Source organism: Cricetulus griseus, chromosome 5, assembly GCF_003668045.3.
Source record: "Cricetulus griseus strain 17A/GY chromosome 5, alternate assembly CriGri-PICRH-1.0, whole genome shotgun sequence".
Classification (NCBI taxonomy): Eukaryota; Metazoa; Chordata; class Mammalia; order Rodentia; family Cricetidae; genus Cricetulus; species Cricetulus griseus.
The window spans coordinates 180,895,879-180,913,306 of record NC_048598.1 but is presented as its reverse complement, the minus strand read 5'-3'; the positions used below and the strand labels follow the sequence as shown (position 1 = coordinate 180,913,306).

The 17,428-nt window shown below is 58.3% G+C and overlaps 2 protein-coding genes and 1 long non-coding RNA gene across 4 annotated transcripts; 2 read left to right on the top strand and 1 right to left on the bottom strand.

Annotated features, from left to right (window-relative positions):
• The first annotated feature begins 587 nt into the window (after positions 1-587).
• Positions 588-5,573, top strand: Crip2 (cysteine rich protein 2). The gene is made up of 7 exons (XM_027416681.2): positions 588-738; positions 3,610-3,762; positions 3,994-4,134; positions 4,207-4,275; positions 4,360-4,454; positions 4,791-4,848; positions 4,946-5,573. Exons 1-7 carry the CDS (start codon positions 606-608, stop codon positions 5,011-5,013), a joined length of 717 nt encoding a protein of 238 aa, XP_027272482.2. The 5' UTR covers positions 588-605; the 3' UTR covers positions 5,014-5,573.
• A 3,029-nt stretch (positions 5,574-8,602) lies between these two features.
• On the top strand, positions 8,603-15,128 carry Crip1 (cysteine rich protein 1). 2 transcript variants are annotated; one of them, XM_035445284.1, is made up of 6 exons: positions 8,603-8,749; positions 13,300-13,371; positions 14,500-14,594; positions 14,697-14,754; positions 14,850-14,896; positions 15,017-15,128. In XM_035445284.1, exons 2-5 carry the CDS (start codon positions 13,332-13,334, stop codon positions 14,888-14,890), a joined length of 234 nt encoding a protein of 77 aa, XP_035301175.1. In that variant the 5' UTR covers positions 8,603-8,749; positions 13,300-13,331; the 3' UTR covers positions 14,891-14,896; positions 15,017-15,128. The 2 variants fall into 2 exon arrangements, with proteins under 2 accessions (XP_035301175.1, XP_027272485.1); XM_027416684.2 differs by lacking the exon at positions 8,603-8,749 and having other exon boundaries at positions 13,240-13,371.
• LOC118238856 lies at positions 9,941-16,734 on the bottom strand. Its single transcript, XR_004770140.1, has 2 exons — positions 16,555-16,734; positions 9,941-13,750 (listed from the first exon to the last, which is right to left on the bottom strand). It is a non-coding gene; the product is annotated as an uncharacterized LOC118238856 (long non-coding RNA).
• Between the last annotated feature and the right edge of the window lie 694 nt (positions 16,735-17,428).

The window sequence follows — 17,428 nt, the reverse complement described above, 5'->3', positions numbered from 1 at the left end:
ACGACACTTGATGCCAAGGAAACTCGCAGGTACCCACTCCTCCAAGGACACACTTGGGGAGGAGGAGGACCCGCAGGGCGCAAGTGCACCTGCGGCCCCTGAGAGCCTGCCCTGGCTGGCCCCACCCCGCCCCCACTCCTCCCAGTGGTTTCTCAGGCTGTTTTTGGAAGTGGCGGCGCTTACTAGTGAGCCTCGCCCGCCCCTCCTTCAGCACCACAGACAGGACCGAGGCGCCCCGCCCGGAATCCGATGCTTCGAGCTTCTGGGCTGCGAGACGGTTGCTATGGAAACGAGGCAACAAAGGGAGGCGGCGCCGGGAGGCGGGGAGTGGAGGGGCGTCCCCCACCCCCGGGTTTCTCGCGCCCCCTCCCGCCACGAGCCAGCCGGGGCCTGGAACTGGGGACCCCCCCAAGTCTGCTCTCCAGCTAGAGGCCAGGTTACCATGGAATCCTCGGGTGATCCCTGTGGACGCCAACCTCACTGTCGGGTAGGGGGCGCCGGGCCCGGCCCCTCCGACCCCGGCAGGTGCGCCCCCGCCTGCCATGCGCCCAGCTGCCGGCGTCCCGGGGGCGGGCTCCAGAGGCCCCGCCCAGGCCTGCGAGCCAATGGACGACCGGGGGCGGGCAGGGCAGGCGCGGGCGGCGGCGCCGAGACGAGCGCGGGTGGAGGGCGCGGACCGATCGAGCGCACCGACCATGGCCTCCAAGTGTCCCAAGTGTGACAAGACCGTGTACTTCGGTGAGTATTCTCCCGCCGTCCGCCTTCGCCTCCAGGCCCCGGGCGCAGAGCCACGCCCCGTAGTGTGCACGGATCGAGGTGCGCAGCTGGTCTTGGGATGCGCGGCCGGTGGCTAAGCTCGCCACGCTGCCCACTCGGGTGCGGCCGGAGGCTCGAAGGTGGGGGCGCTGAGCCGGGCAGGGGAGGCCACCTGGGATCCTGGAGAGGCGGTGGCGTCGGTGTGTTCGGAAGCGGCCAGTAGGCACCGGGCGAGGTAAGCAAAGTCCTGGTCTGCCAGGGCTGGGAGCCCCCCACCCTCCCGGCCAGCCGCATGTTCGGCTCATCGCCTTCAGTAGCAGCTATTCGGGGCGGGATCTAACCAAGTCAGACGCCCGGGACTGGTCCGATAAGATCCCCTGAGCCCCGGCATCTCCGCCTCATCCCGTAGCTGCCTCCCAGCCTGCACGTGGGCCCAGTAGTGTGACCCGCAGTAGTGAGTGACCCTAGTCCTCCCTCCGACCTCTGCCCAGACCGCTGGACCAGGTCTGGGATCCGCTGGGATCCCGGATTCAGTCCAAGCGGGGGCGACCTTGTCCTCCGCCTCTTACGTGCCCCAGCTTGCTCCCTTTCTTGGCCATTTGCCTCGGCGGTTTCACCCGGGGTGGGGCCCTGGCAGCACATAGGTCTCCATGAGCTTGAGAGTGCACTAAGTGGTTAGAGCCCTGACCTCTTGGAGGTCAAGGCCGTCAGGGAAGTAGGCAATAGTATGCAGGAATGTTTGGTTCTTGCTAAGGTGGCCTTTGAAGGCTGTCACCTTTATCAGGCATCACTTGGTCCTTGAACTGCTCACCTCCAGGGGCTATGCTCCGGGCTGAACAACTTTTTCAGAGTTTCAGTGTCGCTGCCCACCGAAAGATAGACTCGGGGCCAGAATAGAAGACGACTTCCGGCCGGAAAAGACAGGGTCCCCTTGTATGGCCATTTCAGAACAGTAGTTCGTGTATGGGTCAGGGGGCTTCTTGAGCTGACAGGAGGAGAGGAGAGGCCACTTTTGTTTGTTCCCAGAGGGGAGGGACCGGATTTGGCTTGGAGTTGTTCTGGGTGGCCTGGAGCCAGGGGTTTCCTGTTGCCTCCTGGAGGGGACATATTGCCTGATGTCAGTCCTTTTCCTTAGAGGGATGTCTGACTGGTCTCAGGGTGAGGACAGTCCTCAGGGCCTTTCTTCATGACTTTGCCCCTGGTCGGGCAAGCTCTGGACTCTCTGGGGCCTTGGCCAACAGGCCACCCGGAAAAAACACGCTGCCTGCTTGGGCGCCTCTGGCTCTCAGCTGAAAACAAAGGCTGCTCAGAGTGGGCTGGCTTCTGTCCTTTGGGAAGGTGATGGGGAGGGTGGGCCTCCAGAATGCTGCCCTTTCCACCCGGCTAGGCTGTGCTGTAGCAGCGCATATCTGAGTAAACTCTGGGCCAAAGGGACCTCAGGGTGCTCTGAGTCTAATTTCCCTCCAGAACACGTGGGCTGGTAGGAGACCATTCCCTCCCAAGCTATGAGACCCAATCGATGCTGTATTCCCAATTTACGTATGTAATGGGGCCATCGACCCAACCAGTGGGTCTGAGGGTCAGTTCCCTGCCCCCACATGGCCCACATCCCAGAGCTGGCCAGAGCAGAGTGGTTTTGGCAGCCTCGAGCTGCAGCTGCCACAGCCACTGATGGCCATCCCAACAATCTCCTTATCTCTGTATGGAGAGAGGATGGGAGCCAAGCCTGCCTTCTATCCAGGTAGCTCTTGCCTGTTCTGGTGTGGGCATAGCAGGGCTATGTCTGGCTCACCTGCGTCTTAGTATCACAAAGGGAGCTAAGTGACACCGTCCAGGGCAAGGGTCTAGGGGTTCCTGGAGGACGCCCTGTCCTGTCCATGCACAGCAAGTTAGGGCTGTAGAGAGCCAGGTTTGGCTGCATGGAGGATCCAGGCTCGCTGCCCAGCAGCAGCAGCTCCTGGAGGAGGGAGAGGCTCTCAGAGTAGTCTGGGCTCCCTGGCCCTAGCGTTTGCCAAGGTTGTCCAGAGGAGGCTTGGCCCCAAAGGGACCACTGGACCACTCTTGAGAAAGAAAGGCTGGAGAGTTGTTTCTGCTGTCCTCAGAGCCGAGTGCCAGAACCAAGCAAGCATAACACCCCTCCCGCCTCCCCCGCCACTCTGGCCTGGCCTCTTCCCTTTGGAATTCCGGCCCTGCTCTCAGCTTAGGCCCTTCTTCCTGCCCACTTCTCCACCCTTTTCCTGCCTTACTCCCTTGGGGAGGCCTAAGCTTCCGTCCGTTGGGATGTGGCTCCGCAGTCATAGCCCTGGAGGGAGGGGGGCTGGCGGGGAGCAAGCTCAGGATCCTCAGCTGCTAGTCACAAACCTTTGGCGCCAAACTGGCAGCTGGAGGCAGTGGGTGGAGAGAGATCTCAGGGCTTAGGACAAGGAAGCCAAATAGGGATTCCGTCCGGTGGCTCTTGCGGCAACCAGGACTGGTGGTCCCTCACCCGGTGCTGGTGAAGATCAAGGGCTTTTGTCTCAGTAGTAGGACCTCTGCTAGCTCAGTTAGGCTCTATGGGGAAGGGGACACTATGAGTGTGAGGCAGGTGTTTTAAGGAAGGATGCAGTCAACAGACATCAAGGGGTTAGACCTAGTGTGTGTGTGCGTGTGCTGAGACCATGTGGCTTGAGCGAGGAGAAAAGGGGCTCCAGGATGGCTGAGGGAGTCTCTGAACTAATCTTGGAGCCACCATGGGTGGGGTGGGGCGTGATGTCTACCAGGTGGCGTGAAATGATGGAGCTGCAAGAAGAGAAACAGGAATGCTGACCCAACCTCCTCCTCCTCCTCCTTCCTCCCCCCTCCTCCTCCCTACAGCTGAGAAGGTGAGCTCTCTGGGCAAGGACTGGCACAAGTTCTGTCTCAAGTGTGAGCGCTGCAACAAGACGCTGACCCCCGGGGGCCACGCTGAGCATGATGGGAAGCCTTTCTGCCACAAGCCCTGCTATGCCACACTGTTTGGACCCAAAGGTGAGCCAGGGTCTCAGCTAGGCCTGAGTCCTAGAACAGCTCCTATGGTTGCTGGGGGCGGTGGTGGTGTGTGAGCTTCATCTGCTCCTACCTCCTTCTCCTCCTTCCCTGTGCCCCTCCTACCCTGAAGAGTCATGAAGCAGCTTTAGAAGTTCTGCTGTGTGAGAGATGGGTGGGTGTGTGTCAAGGCCTCCAACCGTTAATCTCCGCCGGCATGCCTGCCACCTACAGGTGTGAATATAGGGGGCGCTGGTTCCTACATCTACGAGAAGCCTCTGACTGAGGGCCCTCAGATCACCGGCCCCATCGAGGTCCCTGTGGTGCGAACCGAGGAGCGGAAGGCCAGCGGACCCCCCAAGGGTCCCAGCAAAGGTGGGATGGACTCTGGGTGGGGGTTAGGTATGGGTGGCCAAGGTCCACCCTGACCCAACTGCACCCTTCCAGCCTCGAGCGTCACCACATTCACTGGGGAACCCAATATGTGTCCTCGATGCAACAAGAGGGTGTACTTTGGTAAGTGACTACCCAGTCTCCTGGTTGGGGGGGGGGTACTGCGCCTCAGGGGTGGGGTTACCACATCACCATCCTCCCTTTCAGCTGAGAAGGTGACCTCTCTGGGCAAGGACTGGCACCGGCCCTGCTTGCGCTGTGAGCGCTGCTCCAAGACACTGACCCCTGGCGGGCATGCTGAGGTAAGGGGTGCCATGGGGATGCAGGAGCCAAACAGGTCTTAAGGGAGGTGCAGGAGGAAGACCATGCTGGAGTAAGGATTGGGAACCTGTAGGGTGGGGGTAGGTTACTGGAAGCAAGGAATTCTGCTGCCGTCACACTCCCTGACCTGGGATTGCCCTAGGCCACTAGAGGGCACATTCTGCCGATACTCCTTGGAGCTCTGCTATTCCTGTCAAAAGTGAGTGGGCCTGCACATGACCTAAGTTCTCAGGGAGCAGACTGACTGACAGTCTCACTGCATCTGGGGAAGGGAGGGGGGTGGGTCCGGCTGAGTACTCTTTCTGCACTGCCCACAGCATGACGGCCAGCCCTACTGCCACAAGCCTTGCTATGGAATTCTCTTTGGACCCAAGGGTGAGTATAGTCGGGGGGTAGAGGACATGGGGACCTCTTTCCTTCCCCAGACCCTTGTTTGTTCCTGCTCAGCCACCCCTGCCGCTTGTCTCCCCAGGAGTGAACACCGGTGCTGTGGGAAGCTATATCTATGACAAGGACCCTGAAGGCACAGTTCAGCCCTAGATCTGCAGATGCTGTCCTCAGGGTCGCCTACGGGACCCTGAGGGAAAACGACCCGCTGCCTAGCCCTGCCTCAGTGTGTCTTGCCTGCAAACCTGGGGGCCTGAGTGCTTGAGTTGGAAGTCTGCTGGGTAATGTCCAGAACAGCCCAGAATTCCAATGCTATTTCCTTGTCACTTGTCACCTCAGCACCTCAGCAGTTGTTACCCAACTGCCCCTTTGTGTCCGGGTGCCCCCCGTAGCCTCATGTGTCCTATGCCCCCGTGCCCAGCATTCTGTCTGTCCCTCTGTTCCCATGTTCCCGATAGCTCTCCGAGGTGGCGCTCCTATGATATCCCTGTTGCCCACACATGCCCACCAGTATTATTTATGCTCTGCTTGCCGGTGATGGCCATGAGCTCACAGCATTCCCAGGGTGGCAGCACCCCCCCAACCACCCAACCACCCCCCCACCCCCCACCCGGAGCCCTTTGCTGGTTCCCACACTACTCCCTACCTGCCCCTCACGTGGTTCACAGCTACGGAGACTTTTGCTGTCAATAAATGGTTTGAGGATTGCAGGACCCAGTGTGTGTGTGTGTGTGGGGGGTAGGTGTGAACCCAAGACAGAGTAGCGACCCTTTGTCTCTTCACAGATGTTCCCTGGCATTCCTGGGCCCGGTTTTGATAGTCAGACACATTTCTGAACTGGAGAGACTTGATCAGGCATCAATGCCAACGTTGAAATGTGTGGGAAGTGGGGGGGAGGGGGTGTCTTGGACCAGGGGTCCAGATAATGACAGATGGGATCCATTAAAGACACACTGAAGCATTTAGAGGTGTGTTATATACATGGGGACGAGCCTAGGACCCTGGGACACAGCTCCGGGCACTGGATCCTTGGTATATGAGGTCCGACTTGAGAACAAGCAGGAGCCATGTGATAGGGCCTGGAGACAGGTGACCAGAAAGGTCTTGTGCCGAGTGTGGAAGGCTGGTGAGAGCTGGGTGGGGCCTGGCAGTCCACAGGGCAAGTGGGTGGGCCACGAACAGAATGGGGACTGTCGGCTAGGCGAGGGTGTGACTGGGTTTGTAGTGAGGTAGTGAATTGGGCCTTCTCATGCGGCCCAGGGTCTGGGACTGGAACCGGCTTCTCGTCAGTGGGTGTGTCCTTCCTCCACTTGTTTTCCCCGAGTGCCCACTAGACGGCGCCCCTGTATTTCATTTTGACGTTTTTGGGGACATCATCTGATTGGGGCCCCATGTAGTCCTGCTCCATTTGCAGTCCAAGCCTCGGGTACCTAAAGCGTTTGGGGCAAGCAGCTCCCAGATCTGGTCACTGCCATGGAGCACGAAGTCTTTTCAGGCTCGACCCTGACCTCTTGTCCGGCCTTCTAGGCCGTTGACCCTGCCTGGTGTGTCTGGGCCTACTGTCCTGTGGGCGACGCTGCGCCCCTGGCCGCGCAGCATGGGTCGGCTCCGGTGTCTGGAGCTCTCCACGCTCGCCCAGGGGAGCAGGGGAGCGCCAGCAGGTATTGGGCTCTGGGGCTCCCCCTCTCCCCCGAGACCCCGCTTCTTGGCTGCACATTTTGGATTGAGCCGGGCAGCCCCCCCGCGCGCGCTCTTGCTGGTTGGCGATGCGTGGGGGTGGAGGGGACGATGAATTGCCTGCGCTCCCCTACGGAGCAGGAAGACTTCCACCAGCTCGGCCTGGAGGAACACAGAGGGGGCGGGCCCTCAGCGCTCCCCAACCCCGGGCGGGACCTTTGAAGGAAAGAAGGGGACTCCCCTGGCTGGGCCACGAGGGCAGGGGTCTTCCCAGGGCAGGCGCATCCATCCATCCCCGCCCTGCGGCCAGCTTTGCTGTGCATCAGAGGGGCGGGGCAGGATCTGGCCTTTTCCTGCCGGGGAAGATGACGCGCTGCGTGGTGTTTGTTTCCAAGGAGTTGTCGTGGAAACGTGGCGGCGCTGCGACTGTTTGTCTGGGCCTTGTTGCCAGGCGGTGTCCACTGCATTGCCAGGTCGCGTCAGTGGCACCGGCTTCTGATGCACCCGAGCCGGAGGAGAGAATGGAAGCCTTTGTCTCTGGCATCCGCCCTTCTCTGGGAGAGTGCCCTGAGCTTCCATCTCCTAAACGAACGGACGCCTAGCCTGGGGGATGCCTCTAGATGCCATCTGACCGCTTCACCTCATCCCAAATTCTGCCAGCCGAGGCCAGGACCTCACAAGGAGCCTCAGCCCCGGCTGCTCTGCACAGTTTAGACGTGTTCCGGGAGTTCCCCTGACACACCCTACCACCCACCCACCGCCCACCTTTGTAGGCTTGCCGCACTCTTCACCAAGGCCCTCCCACAGCCCCCTCTGGACTCCTGCTGGTATGCTCAGAGGGGCTTCTTTGTGGGGTGCACAACCTCTTTCTCTGTCCCTCTCTCTCTGTCCCCCCCTCCACTTAGTTTTATATCCTCCGACCAACATTCCAGACCACCAGTACCCTCCCGCCTGCCTTCCTTGTGTCTTCTGGGCCAGTGACACTTCTGCATCAGCCCTGGCGACCCCTCTGCCGGGGTCTTCCTCAAGCTCCTGGCTGTCTGCAGATCCTGTTTATCTCAGGGTCTGGCATGGCTGGTCTTGCTCTTTGGCTGCTGGCTGAAGCCTGTGGGCAGGGGATCCAAAAGATCACCGTGTGCACGCCAGTGCTCTGGCTACGGAGTGGGTGCGGTGCAGGCTGGCCAAAGCCCAGGGCGCCAGGTGTAGGCGGCTCTTTTTCCAAGGGCCAGGCTAGCTCTGGAGGTGGGCTCCAGGCCACAAGCAGGCCTCTGCGGCTGCTCTGGGGGAAGCTGGAATGCCAGGCAGTTCTGCAGGAAGCAGTGGCTGGGCACAGGGCCCAGCTGCACGGAAGGCAGGGTTCAGGGGACCCTGGATCTGACCAGATTATGGGTCCTAGATAGGGAATCCAGTCCTGCTGGGAGAAGGGTGGTTAAGGACCCCCCTACTACCACTCTCAGCTACCAACCTCCTGGCCTTGTCATGTTACTTCTGGAAAAGGAGAAAGTTCATTGCTGACCCTCTAAGCCCAAGGGGCAGAGGAAGGACAGTGTTCAACCCCCTCTCACTGGCCAGCCATCCCAGCAGGCCCACCCTAGGGCCAGATCTTATGCCAGACGGGGGTCCCCTGAGACAAACTGCTGAAAATAGGTCCTGGGAACTTGTACATGCCCTCAACTGGTCTGAGGGAGGGTGGGCCCCAGGGAGGCCTGTCCTGCCTCTGAACATGCAGGGCTCGGCATGTTCTCTGGCAGCATGTGCACCTGAGAGCAGAGGCCATAGGGCAGGCTCAGCTGACCTCTAGCCCTTAAATGAACATCCCCACATGTGACTACACCCTCAGTTAGAGCCAGCAGCAGATAAGAGTAGTTTTTACCACACTGCAGAGGCCCTTCCCTGAGTTGCTGAACTTTCCTGATGGGAGGGGGTATTGAGATTCTTCAGTGGTCATCCAGCCCACAGGGCCCACCCCTACCTTCTCTGGTTGGCCTCAGGGAATGGTATATCGTAGCCAGTGGAGGGCGCATGGGTGTGTGCAGAGAAGGCTTGAGCACCAATATGACTCTGCAGCCTCCCCTCCCCCACACCCTCTATGCTGCCCTGGTACACACAGTGTGTGCCCTGTGAGTGTTTGGGCAGAGCACCCCAGGCCTCCATACTTGACTTCCTGGTCAGTTGTCCACCTCCAGAAATAGCCTGGGATACGAGGAAGCAGGTGAGAGTGGAGCTGGGCCTCAGGGAGGCTGGCAGGGTTTGGGCACCAGCTGAGCCTCAGCCGAGTTGGGTTGAGAGCTAAAACTAGAGGTCCAGATAGAAGCAGCAGCAGGGAACATTTGCTGACACTATGGAAACTTTGAAACAGTTCTCCTTGAGTGTGTGTGTGTGTGTGTGTGTGTGTGGTGTGTATGTGTGGTGTGATGGGTGTGTGTGGTGTGTATGTGTGGTGTGATGTGTGTGTGTGTCTGGTGTGTGTGGTGTGATGTGTGTGTGGTGTGTTTGTGTGGTGTGTATGTGTCTGGGGTGTGTATTTGTTGTTGTCTCATTTAGCCCAGGCTAACCTTAAATGTTTGTTTTGTTTGTTTGTTTTTCCAGACAGGGTTTCTCTGTGTAGCTTTGGAGCCTATCCTGGCACTCGTTCTGGAGACCAGGCTGGTCTCGAACTCACAGAGATCTGCCTGCCTCTGCCTCCCAAGTGCTGGGATTAAAGGCGTGCGACCTTAAATGTTTTATGTAGCTGAGGCTGACTGCCTGATCTCCTTGCCTCCACCTCCAAGTGCTGAAAAAGAGTTCTCAGGCCAAGAGCAGGCTCAGGCCTCAAGGTCTTTTGGTACAGCTTGGGGGGGGGCTTCTCCCTTCCTTCCTTCCTTCCTTCCTTCCTTCCTTCCTTCCTTCCTTCCTTCCTTCCCCCCTTTCTCTCTCTCTCTCTCTCTCTCTCTCTCCTCTCCCTCCTTCTTCTCTTTCTTTCTTTCTTTCTTTCTTTCTTTCTTTCTTTCTTTCTTTCTCCTTCTTTCCTTTTCTTTCCTAAGCAGGGCTTCTCTGTGTAGCCCTGGCTGTCCAGGAACTCATTCTGTAGACCAGGCTGTCTTCTGCCTCCCAAGTGCCTGGATTAAAGATGTGTCCCTTAGTGGGGCAGTGGTGATGCACACCTTTAATCCCAGCACTCGGGAGGCAGAGGCAGGTGGATCTCTGTTTGAGTTTGAGACCAGCCTGGTCCACAAGAGCTAGTTCCAGGACAGGCTCCAAAGCCACAGAGAAACCCTGTCTTGGAAAACCCAGAAAAAAAAAAAAACTCACCAAAGTCATAACTCACATCAAAGTTAGGTGAGATTCAGGGTAACCTTGAAGCACTTGCTTCTGGCAGAGCACCGACATTATTTCAGACATAACATGAACAAATAGTTTCAACTTAAACCTTTTCCAGCTTATGGTAAGTTTATTTAAACATTAATTATTCTGGTTAATACATCTGGACCATGATCAAGGTCATGGAAATCTCAATTGTGTTTCCAAGGCAGACATGACTTTTGAGGGACTAAAAGGCCGAGACCTAAGTAAACAAAGATGGCATTACATTGCTTATCACTTCATCGCCATCCCTGGCTTTTTCTCCTCTGTGTGCAACAGAGTCTTAGAGCACACTCAGGACTTCAGAGTCATCTTTGGAAATAGAGGTGCATTTACCTTCACATGGAGTTATATGGGTGTGGTAAGAGTCCCCATCTAGCTAAAAAAAATCCCCATAAAGCTAAAATACCTCAATCTCAGCAAAAAAATCTTGTTTTTCTTTTTCTTTTCTCTATTCCTTCCTTCCTTCCTTCCTTCCTTCCTTCCTTCCTTCCTTCCCTTTCTTTCTTGACCAGATCTGGCTCTGTAGACCAGGACATTGAACAGGTGACCTTTCTGTTTAGGGTTCTGGCACGGCCCTCACCCACCACAAGCCTGTGGAACTGTACCAGCCTGTGGTTGTCTTTGTGTCTGAATCCAATGTCTGGGAAAACTCTGTGTACCAACAAAGAAGATATCAGCCTTTGGCCTCTGTCTTGACACCCTCCCATGATGTAACCATAGCAACAGGAAACAACATTACGGGGAGGCCAAGAAGACTCATTCTGGCTTTTTGGAGGGAAGGCTCCTTAGTGCAGGGTGTGCCCTGAATCCAGGAAGGAGCTATCTCTGGGGTGGGGCAATGGATGGAAGGAAAATAGCCAGGGTTATTGACCAACCTGCCTTAGCGAGTGTCTCTTGGGTGAGAGGTGGGAAGGGTCTGTCAAGGAGTCCTGGGGTTCAGCTGGAGAGAAACATGGACAGCCATTTGCTCTGAGGCCACATACAGGACCCTAGAGCCATCCCAAAGGACATTCCCCACCCCCCCCACACACAGGTATGCCTGCCGGCCCTGGTTATGCATGTGAATCCAAGCACTCAGCCTCTGGCACACTCCCCTCTAGAGGGAGGCAGTCTGCCAGGTGCCCTGTGTCTCCACCCAGCGCATGGCCCTGGCAGGCAGTAGTTGGCTTCTTCCACGGACAGTGAAGTAGTGTGCTTTGTTTGTGGCTAGGCCCCAGAATCTGGCGACAGAGACACCACCCTTTCAGATGGTTCTGGGCCTCCCCTGGTCTCGATATCAGTCACCAAGGGTTTGTTCAGAATTCCCCTCCAGAGCCTCTGCCCATAGGGTGCCCACCTCTGTCCCCCCCCCTCTCCTCTGTAGACTAGGTCTACAGGAGCTACCAAGTTTGGACTGTTTTTTTTTCACCAGAAGGGCTGAAGACTATGATAAGTGACTAAGGGAGGGTTGGGCTGGTGGCTGTAAGTCCAGAAACCACTCAGTAATGCCAACCCAAGCCTCACAGTGGGTCTTCAGTAACGGCAGGCTAGAGAATGGATGTCCATCCTTGTAGGGCCTGTGTGCACCCTGCTCTGGATCCCCCAGCTGGCAGTAAAGGGCTTCAAAATGTCTTTATAGATCTGGGGATTTGTGGAACCCCGGTTTGGAGCAAACCTGTGCCCTCAAGTTAGGGTCCCTGGGAGGAGGGTAGAGTGTTCTGGGGAGGGGTGTTTGCACCTGTGGGCATGGCTCTTGTATTAGACACAGTGCATCTGTAACCCCACAGCTTAAGGGCTCTGAGGTGAAGTTATCCAGATCCTTGAGGACTGAAGACAGCTAATGGGTAGGTGAGTGTGAACAAAAGGCTCAGTCAGGGTTGAGCCCAAGACACAGGGTCCCTGGGCATTGTCAAGGATGGTTTTGTGAGCTGAAAGAGTGGAACCTGGACTGGCCCTGAGATGATGTCTTGTTTTGAAAGGAGTGTGTCAAGGGGCAGATGAAGACTCTGGTAATAGGGCGTGTGAAAGGAGGTCCACATGTTAGGACTGGTTAGTAAGTTCCACAGCACAGGGAGATGAAGGGTGGGAGCCGAACGCCCAGCTAACAGCAGTCACAGCATCAGCCTGTTAGGCAAGGGGTCAGAGCCCCAACCAAGGTGGAGGCCTGAATGTGGTGACCACGATGGTCTGCAAATCTACAGAGCTCTCTGAAACGCAGGTTCCCTGGGCCAGTGCAAACCCAGTAGCCCTCCTTATTTACTGTAGGGGTAGTCCAGTCTCTACCTGGTACCAATCACGGCTCAGCCTCCTCCTTGGCTGGGCGGTGGACTTGGACCGCTGAGCCCTGGGCGCTTTCTCAGAGATAAGGACAGAACGTCTTCGCTTGTGCCTCAGGCATCAGGGAAGCGACCTGGGCGTGGCCTCGCCTGCATTCCTTGTTTTGACCTCCAGTCTCCAACCTCAAGTTGGTGGGTCCTCAAGCTTAGATTCCGTTGTCTCTGTGGCGGGGAAGGGCTTTCTGGATGGGAGTCCCCTCTTCTGAATTCCCCTGGTTAAGTTGTGGCTGCAGTCCAGTCAGCTGGCAAAGGTCAGGGTGTTCACTTGCTTCGGCCAGGCTAGACCTCCTGGCGTCTGCGTGGGTTAGATCTGGGAAGGGCTGGGGGTGGGGTTGGGCTACAAGGCTGAGACTCTGAATGCCCTCCACACTCTAGAGAAGGCAGGATCAAAATATATGCAAATCCTTAATGATAATTTGCATCTATCTGTGCTTTATTCGTGTGTGTGCGCGCGTGCGCGCGCGCTCGAGTGTAAGTGTGTGCGCGCGCGTGTGTATGCGTGCGCACTTGTGTGTGCGCGCGCTTGTGTATGTGTGTGCGTGCGCGTGAGTGTGAGTGTGTGCGCGCGCGCGCGCGTGTGTGTTTTGAAAAGGGGGTCTCACACTAGAGAGCAGACTAGCCTCACCAGTTTTGGTAGCACGGGCAATCACACCACGCCCGGCTTTACTGAACTTCGGAAGTTTCCTGTGCCCACCCCGCTTCCTACAAGCTCTCGCAGGTGCAAGGCGCAAGGTGGCCCTGATAGGGCATTTCTTTCGAGGGAGGACGGACGTCTCCCATTCAGGACCGCAGGCTTGCCCTGCCCTAGGCGGGGGGCGGGGCCTGGGCCCGCGGGAGCTGCCTGGCTCCTCAGAGGGTCCCCGAAGACCCAACGCCCCTGCATGGCACTTGGCCACTTTGTCCTGCCAGAGACGAGCCTGGACCAGATGACCATTCTTGGCCAGCCGGCCAGGATCAGCGATCCCAGGGGTCCAAGTCCCGGACAGAGGGGGCGGGGGGCGGGGGCGGGGCCTTGGAGGGCAGGGCCGCGGGGTCCCTGAAAAGCGCGGACCAGGCGGACACCACCCAGTCCGGAGCCTCCAACCTACCTACTTCCTTCTAGTTGCAGCCACTCGTGCAGGACCAAGTTCCGCCATGCCGAAGTGCCCCAAGTGCGACAAGGAGGTGTATTTCGGTGAGCACGCTCGGGTCCCCCCGCCCCACTCTCCGCATGCCCGCGGGCGCACAGCAGGCGGGTCGCGGAAGGTGCCCTGGGGGTGGACCGGGCTGGGTGGTTCGGGTGGGCCGGAGTGCCTAGAGTCCCGGGCATCGCCTAGGATCGAACCTGCGGACCTTGAGGGCGGCGTCAGGGTGGGACGACTTGGTGTCAGATGGAACCGACTTCTCTGCCCACTCGCTGTCCTAGTTTCTGGGGCGGTCTCTTGGCCTCCTTGCCTGTGGGTCTCCAGCTCTCCAGAGAGTCCCATGCTTTTGGGTCTGCCCCTCTCTGTGCGACCCTCGCCTCTGCATCCGCCTCTCTCCGGCCTTCTCTCTGCGCGCCCTGGGCGGGGTCCCTGCGGGATAGGAAGGAACGCGGGTCTGGGGCGGCCCCTCCCAACGCTAAGTAGAAACAGACGCGGAAAACCACGTCCGGGGGTGCGATCTCGGGTGTGCTCATTTACTTGCTTCGCGCGCCCTTGGGTCCCCCCACAAGAGGGTGTTTGAGCAAGGAGTGTACCCTCGTCCCCGCTGCGGCCGGTGCCTTCAGGCTCATTTGCCCAGCAGCCAGCACCGAGGGCAGAGGACTTAACCCAGTCGACCCGGCCTCTCACACCCTCCAGACCTTCTCTCTCTAACCCCACCCTGCCTTGTTCCTCAACTTGAAGGCCTCCTCCTCTCCAGCCCTACAAGCAGCCCTCAGGGGTCACAGTCCTGTGGTAGCGCTTGAAAATGTCCCGCCAATGAGCTGGGTTGGGGTGGCCCAGGCACTTGGGAGGCAGAGGCAGGAGACTCTCTGTAAGTTCAAGACCAGCCTGGCTTACAATGCGAGTTCCAGGACAGCGAGGGCTGTAACACAGAGAAACCTGTCTCCAGGAAACCTGAGGCAGAGGGGGAGGAGGGATCCCTCCAGTAAGGCTTACCCTTACTGTGCCACAGGACTGACGTGAGAGTCCCAGAGGTGGCCCCTCTCTGGAGCACAGGGGCAGTCTGGGAACCCGGGGTAGACTACCACATTGAGAGAACCGAGCATGGGTGTGCTGTGCACAGCAGAAGAGGGTCTGCAGGGACCCTGGCTTCTCATAGTGGGTTTGTGCCTTTGCAGCCGAGCGGGTGACATCACTAGGCAAGGACTGGCATCGTCCCTGCCTAAAGTGTGAGAAATGTGGGAAGACACTGACCTCTGGGGGCCATGCCGAGGTAAGGGACTGCTAGGGGCAGAGGGAGGATGGGGAGGCGGGGGCAAGTCGGAGAGGGGCGTGGCTGAAATGAAGGCACCCTGTCGTGTTCTTTTCCTTGCAGCATGAAGGCAAGCCCTACTGCAACCATCCCTGCTACTCAGCCATGTTTGGGCCCAAAGGTATGTTGTTGGGTCTCTAACTGGCTCCCACGTCAGCTGCCCCTCTCCCCCAACCTATTGATCCCCTATTTATTTCTGTTTTTTTTTTTTTTCAGGCTTTGGGCGAGGTGGAGCCGAGAGCCACACTTTCAAGTAGACCCAGGTATAGCCACATCTCCAATTGCACCCAGTCCGCCCATCTCCAGGATAGAGGGTCAGCCCTATTGGAGTGAGTAACAAAACTTGGAGATGCACTCACAGATGTCTCTGTTTCTTCTTACAGGTTGTGGAAACTCCCCCTACCCGCCCAGGCACCTGCCAGGCCTTAACCCTAGACATCAGGGGCTCTCTGTAGCCCTTCATGCCATCAATAAAACCTGACCTTTTGGAAGGCCTGTGTGTGTTTGTCTACCAGTGTGTGTTGGGGGGATCGGGGGAGCGCTGCGACGCCGTGGCAGGAGTTCAGGCCTACCTCTAACTTTAGGATCCACAAAATTCCTGCAGCCCTTTGTGGCTATGGCCTGGGGTGAGGCCCTGGCCAACAGGGTCAGCGGGAACACGGAGCCTGGGAGTGGGTGGGGCTGGCCACAGTTCAGAGGGTGAATCAGTGGGAGCCGTTACAGTTCCCTTTTCCAGATTCTTCTGGGGGGAGTCGTGTGGACTCCTTGCCTACTTCATTTCCACTTCCTGCAACTCCACCCTGTCCCCAGAAGTGTCCCCTTGTGGGTGTTCCTGCAGCTGCTCAACAGATACCACATCCATATTTGCCCCCCGCCCCCGCCCCCAGGGATGCCCTGGTGGCCTGGTGCGCTAATGGGATTTGAGGGCTGGTTTTGCGGCAGTAGAAAGGGCTTTCTGGAAACTCTTGTAGGGCCAGACAACTCTCGGCTTCCCCTACTCTCAGACCTCTCGCCGGCCATTCAAGATCCTTTTAAACTTAACAAGGCCACAAAGGTCTCAGCAGTGACCCTGGCTTTGCCTGCCTTAGTACTTTGGCACCTATACTGTAGGAATGAGCCCGATATTTAAGTCCTGTAAGTGGCCTATAGCAGTGTGTGTGTGTGTGTGTGTGACTGAGTGATCTGGAATCTCAACAGGGAGAGTCCGCAGCGCTTTCAGTGACAAGTTTCCTACCAGAAGGGGTGTGAGTGTTGGTACAGACCTCCAGGTCTCGGGTGTCCAACAACACCCGCAGAGGACCCTGAAGAGACCGGCATGGGTGAAGGGCAGAAGCTCCTGTTCTCCTATTGTCTTCCACCCTCGAGGACCCTGCATCATCCCAGGCCCCTGCACCCAGTTCCATGTCTCCCAACGGGGGCAGACTTGGGTGAACTCTCGGAAGCCTGAGGCCTGTAGGAACGAGTATGTCAGCTCATCATTACTGCAAAAGAGGCCCTGAGAGGCAAAGGGCTCCTTGAGGGTTTATCTGGAGTTCCTGAGCACAGTAGCCAAGATCTCTCTGTCGTCTTTGTGCTGGGAAGTGTGAGGGTGTGCAGAAGCAGGGCCCTAGACCCAGGGCGGTCGGGACAGGTAGAGTCTAGCTGGGCTTGGCCATTTGGCACCAGCAGCCCTAGCTGCTTGCTTGGCAAGGGCCCAGGAAGGAGGACAGCCTGCGGCAGCATAGCCGAGGGCACCCAAGTGAGCAGAAGAAAGTCTGCAGCAAGATGTCACATGCGGGGGGAGGGGTAAAGCGGGGAGCAGGAGCACGGGGAGGGCTGTAAAGGTGGGCCAACAGCCCCGCCGCACTTCCGGAGGGCGTGGCCACCCTGCGGACGCGGTTAAAGTGGCAGGTGCCTAGGGTCCTTCGCCCCTCCCTCTGACCTCAGTTTCCTCTTCCGCACCGCACCCTCTCCACCTGCCTCTTTCCCGGAGGCTGTGGCTCTATTGAAAGGTAGAGCGCGCACAGCACCGTCCACTGTCCGTCCCAGCTATTTCTGGTGACACCGAGTGCACAAAGCTTGGCTGGTGCCCGCTGGAGCGTACAGGCCCCCGCCCCCGCCGTGCGCTCCCCGCCTTTGGTCGCCTGCAGGCTCGTCCCCGGATCCCGTGGGCAGCGTCCGGCCGCTGTCCCGCCCCCTCCACGCAGACAGGAGCATTTGATGTGGTCTTTCCTCCCCGGCCTCGTCGCAAGCCTCATGCCCATGGCTGAGCATTAATTAACTAATTAATTCCTGTCCGCCTGTGGCGCGGCCTCTTTCCCCGCGGCACGCTAACCAGGTCGGACTCCGGGCTCATTGTAGCTAGCGGCTGTGCACGTCTACGTGTTTCCTGGCCGGGTTCCCGCGGCTTAACCGGGATCGACACCCCGGTGCGCGAAACCAAGTGCAAAGCTAAAGAGACGGCCGCAGCCTTCTCCAAACAGAATCTCCCTCAAAAGCTCGACTTCTGGTGGCCGGAGCAAGGATGAAGACGGGGACAAGGAGGTGTGGGGTTGCACAGGAGAGGGAGGATGCTTGCTTTCTCAACACACTCCTGGCGACGTGGCCCCCGGAACTCGCCACCCACTTTGCAGGGCTCCGCTTCTCCTCGCGGGTCCCCGGCGCCCCCTGGCGGCGGGCTCCGGGGCGGCTTCGCAGAGACACGCTCTCGGGGCTAGGGCGGAGCCTCCCGGGGACACTCGGGCGCATGCGCGCCCTCCAGCCCCGCGCCACCCGCGCGGGAGGTTGCCAAGGAGGTTGGTGACTAGCGGTGCTGA

Excerpts from the sequence above, each read along its gene's own strand:
- Crip2 (XM_027416681.2), top strand. The coding sequence starts at position 606 with ATGGACGACCGGGGGCGGGCAGGGCAGGCGCGGGCGGCGGCGCCGAGA. Across the intron at positions 739-3,609 it reads TGACAAGACCGTGTACTTCG|CTGAGAAGGTGAGCTCTCTG; the intron begins GTGAGTATTCTC and ends TCCTCCCTACAG. Across the intron at positions 3,763-3,993 it reads CACACTGTTTGGACCCAAAG|GTGTGAATATAGGGGGCGCT; the intron begins GTGAGCCAGGGT and ends TGCCACCTACAG.
- Crip1 (XM_035445284.1), top strand. The coding sequence starts at position 13,332 with ATGCCGAAGTGCCCCAAGTGCGACAAGGAGGTGTATTTCG. Across the intron at positions 13,372-14,499 it reads CGACAAGGAGGTGTATTTCG|CCGAGCGGGTGACATCACTA; the intron begins GTGAGCACGCTC and ends GTGCCTTTGCAG. Across the intron at positions 14,755-14,849 it reads AGCCATGTTTGGGCCCAAAG|GCTTTGGGCGAGGTGGAGCC; the intron begins GTATGTTGTTGG and ends TTTTTTTTTCAG.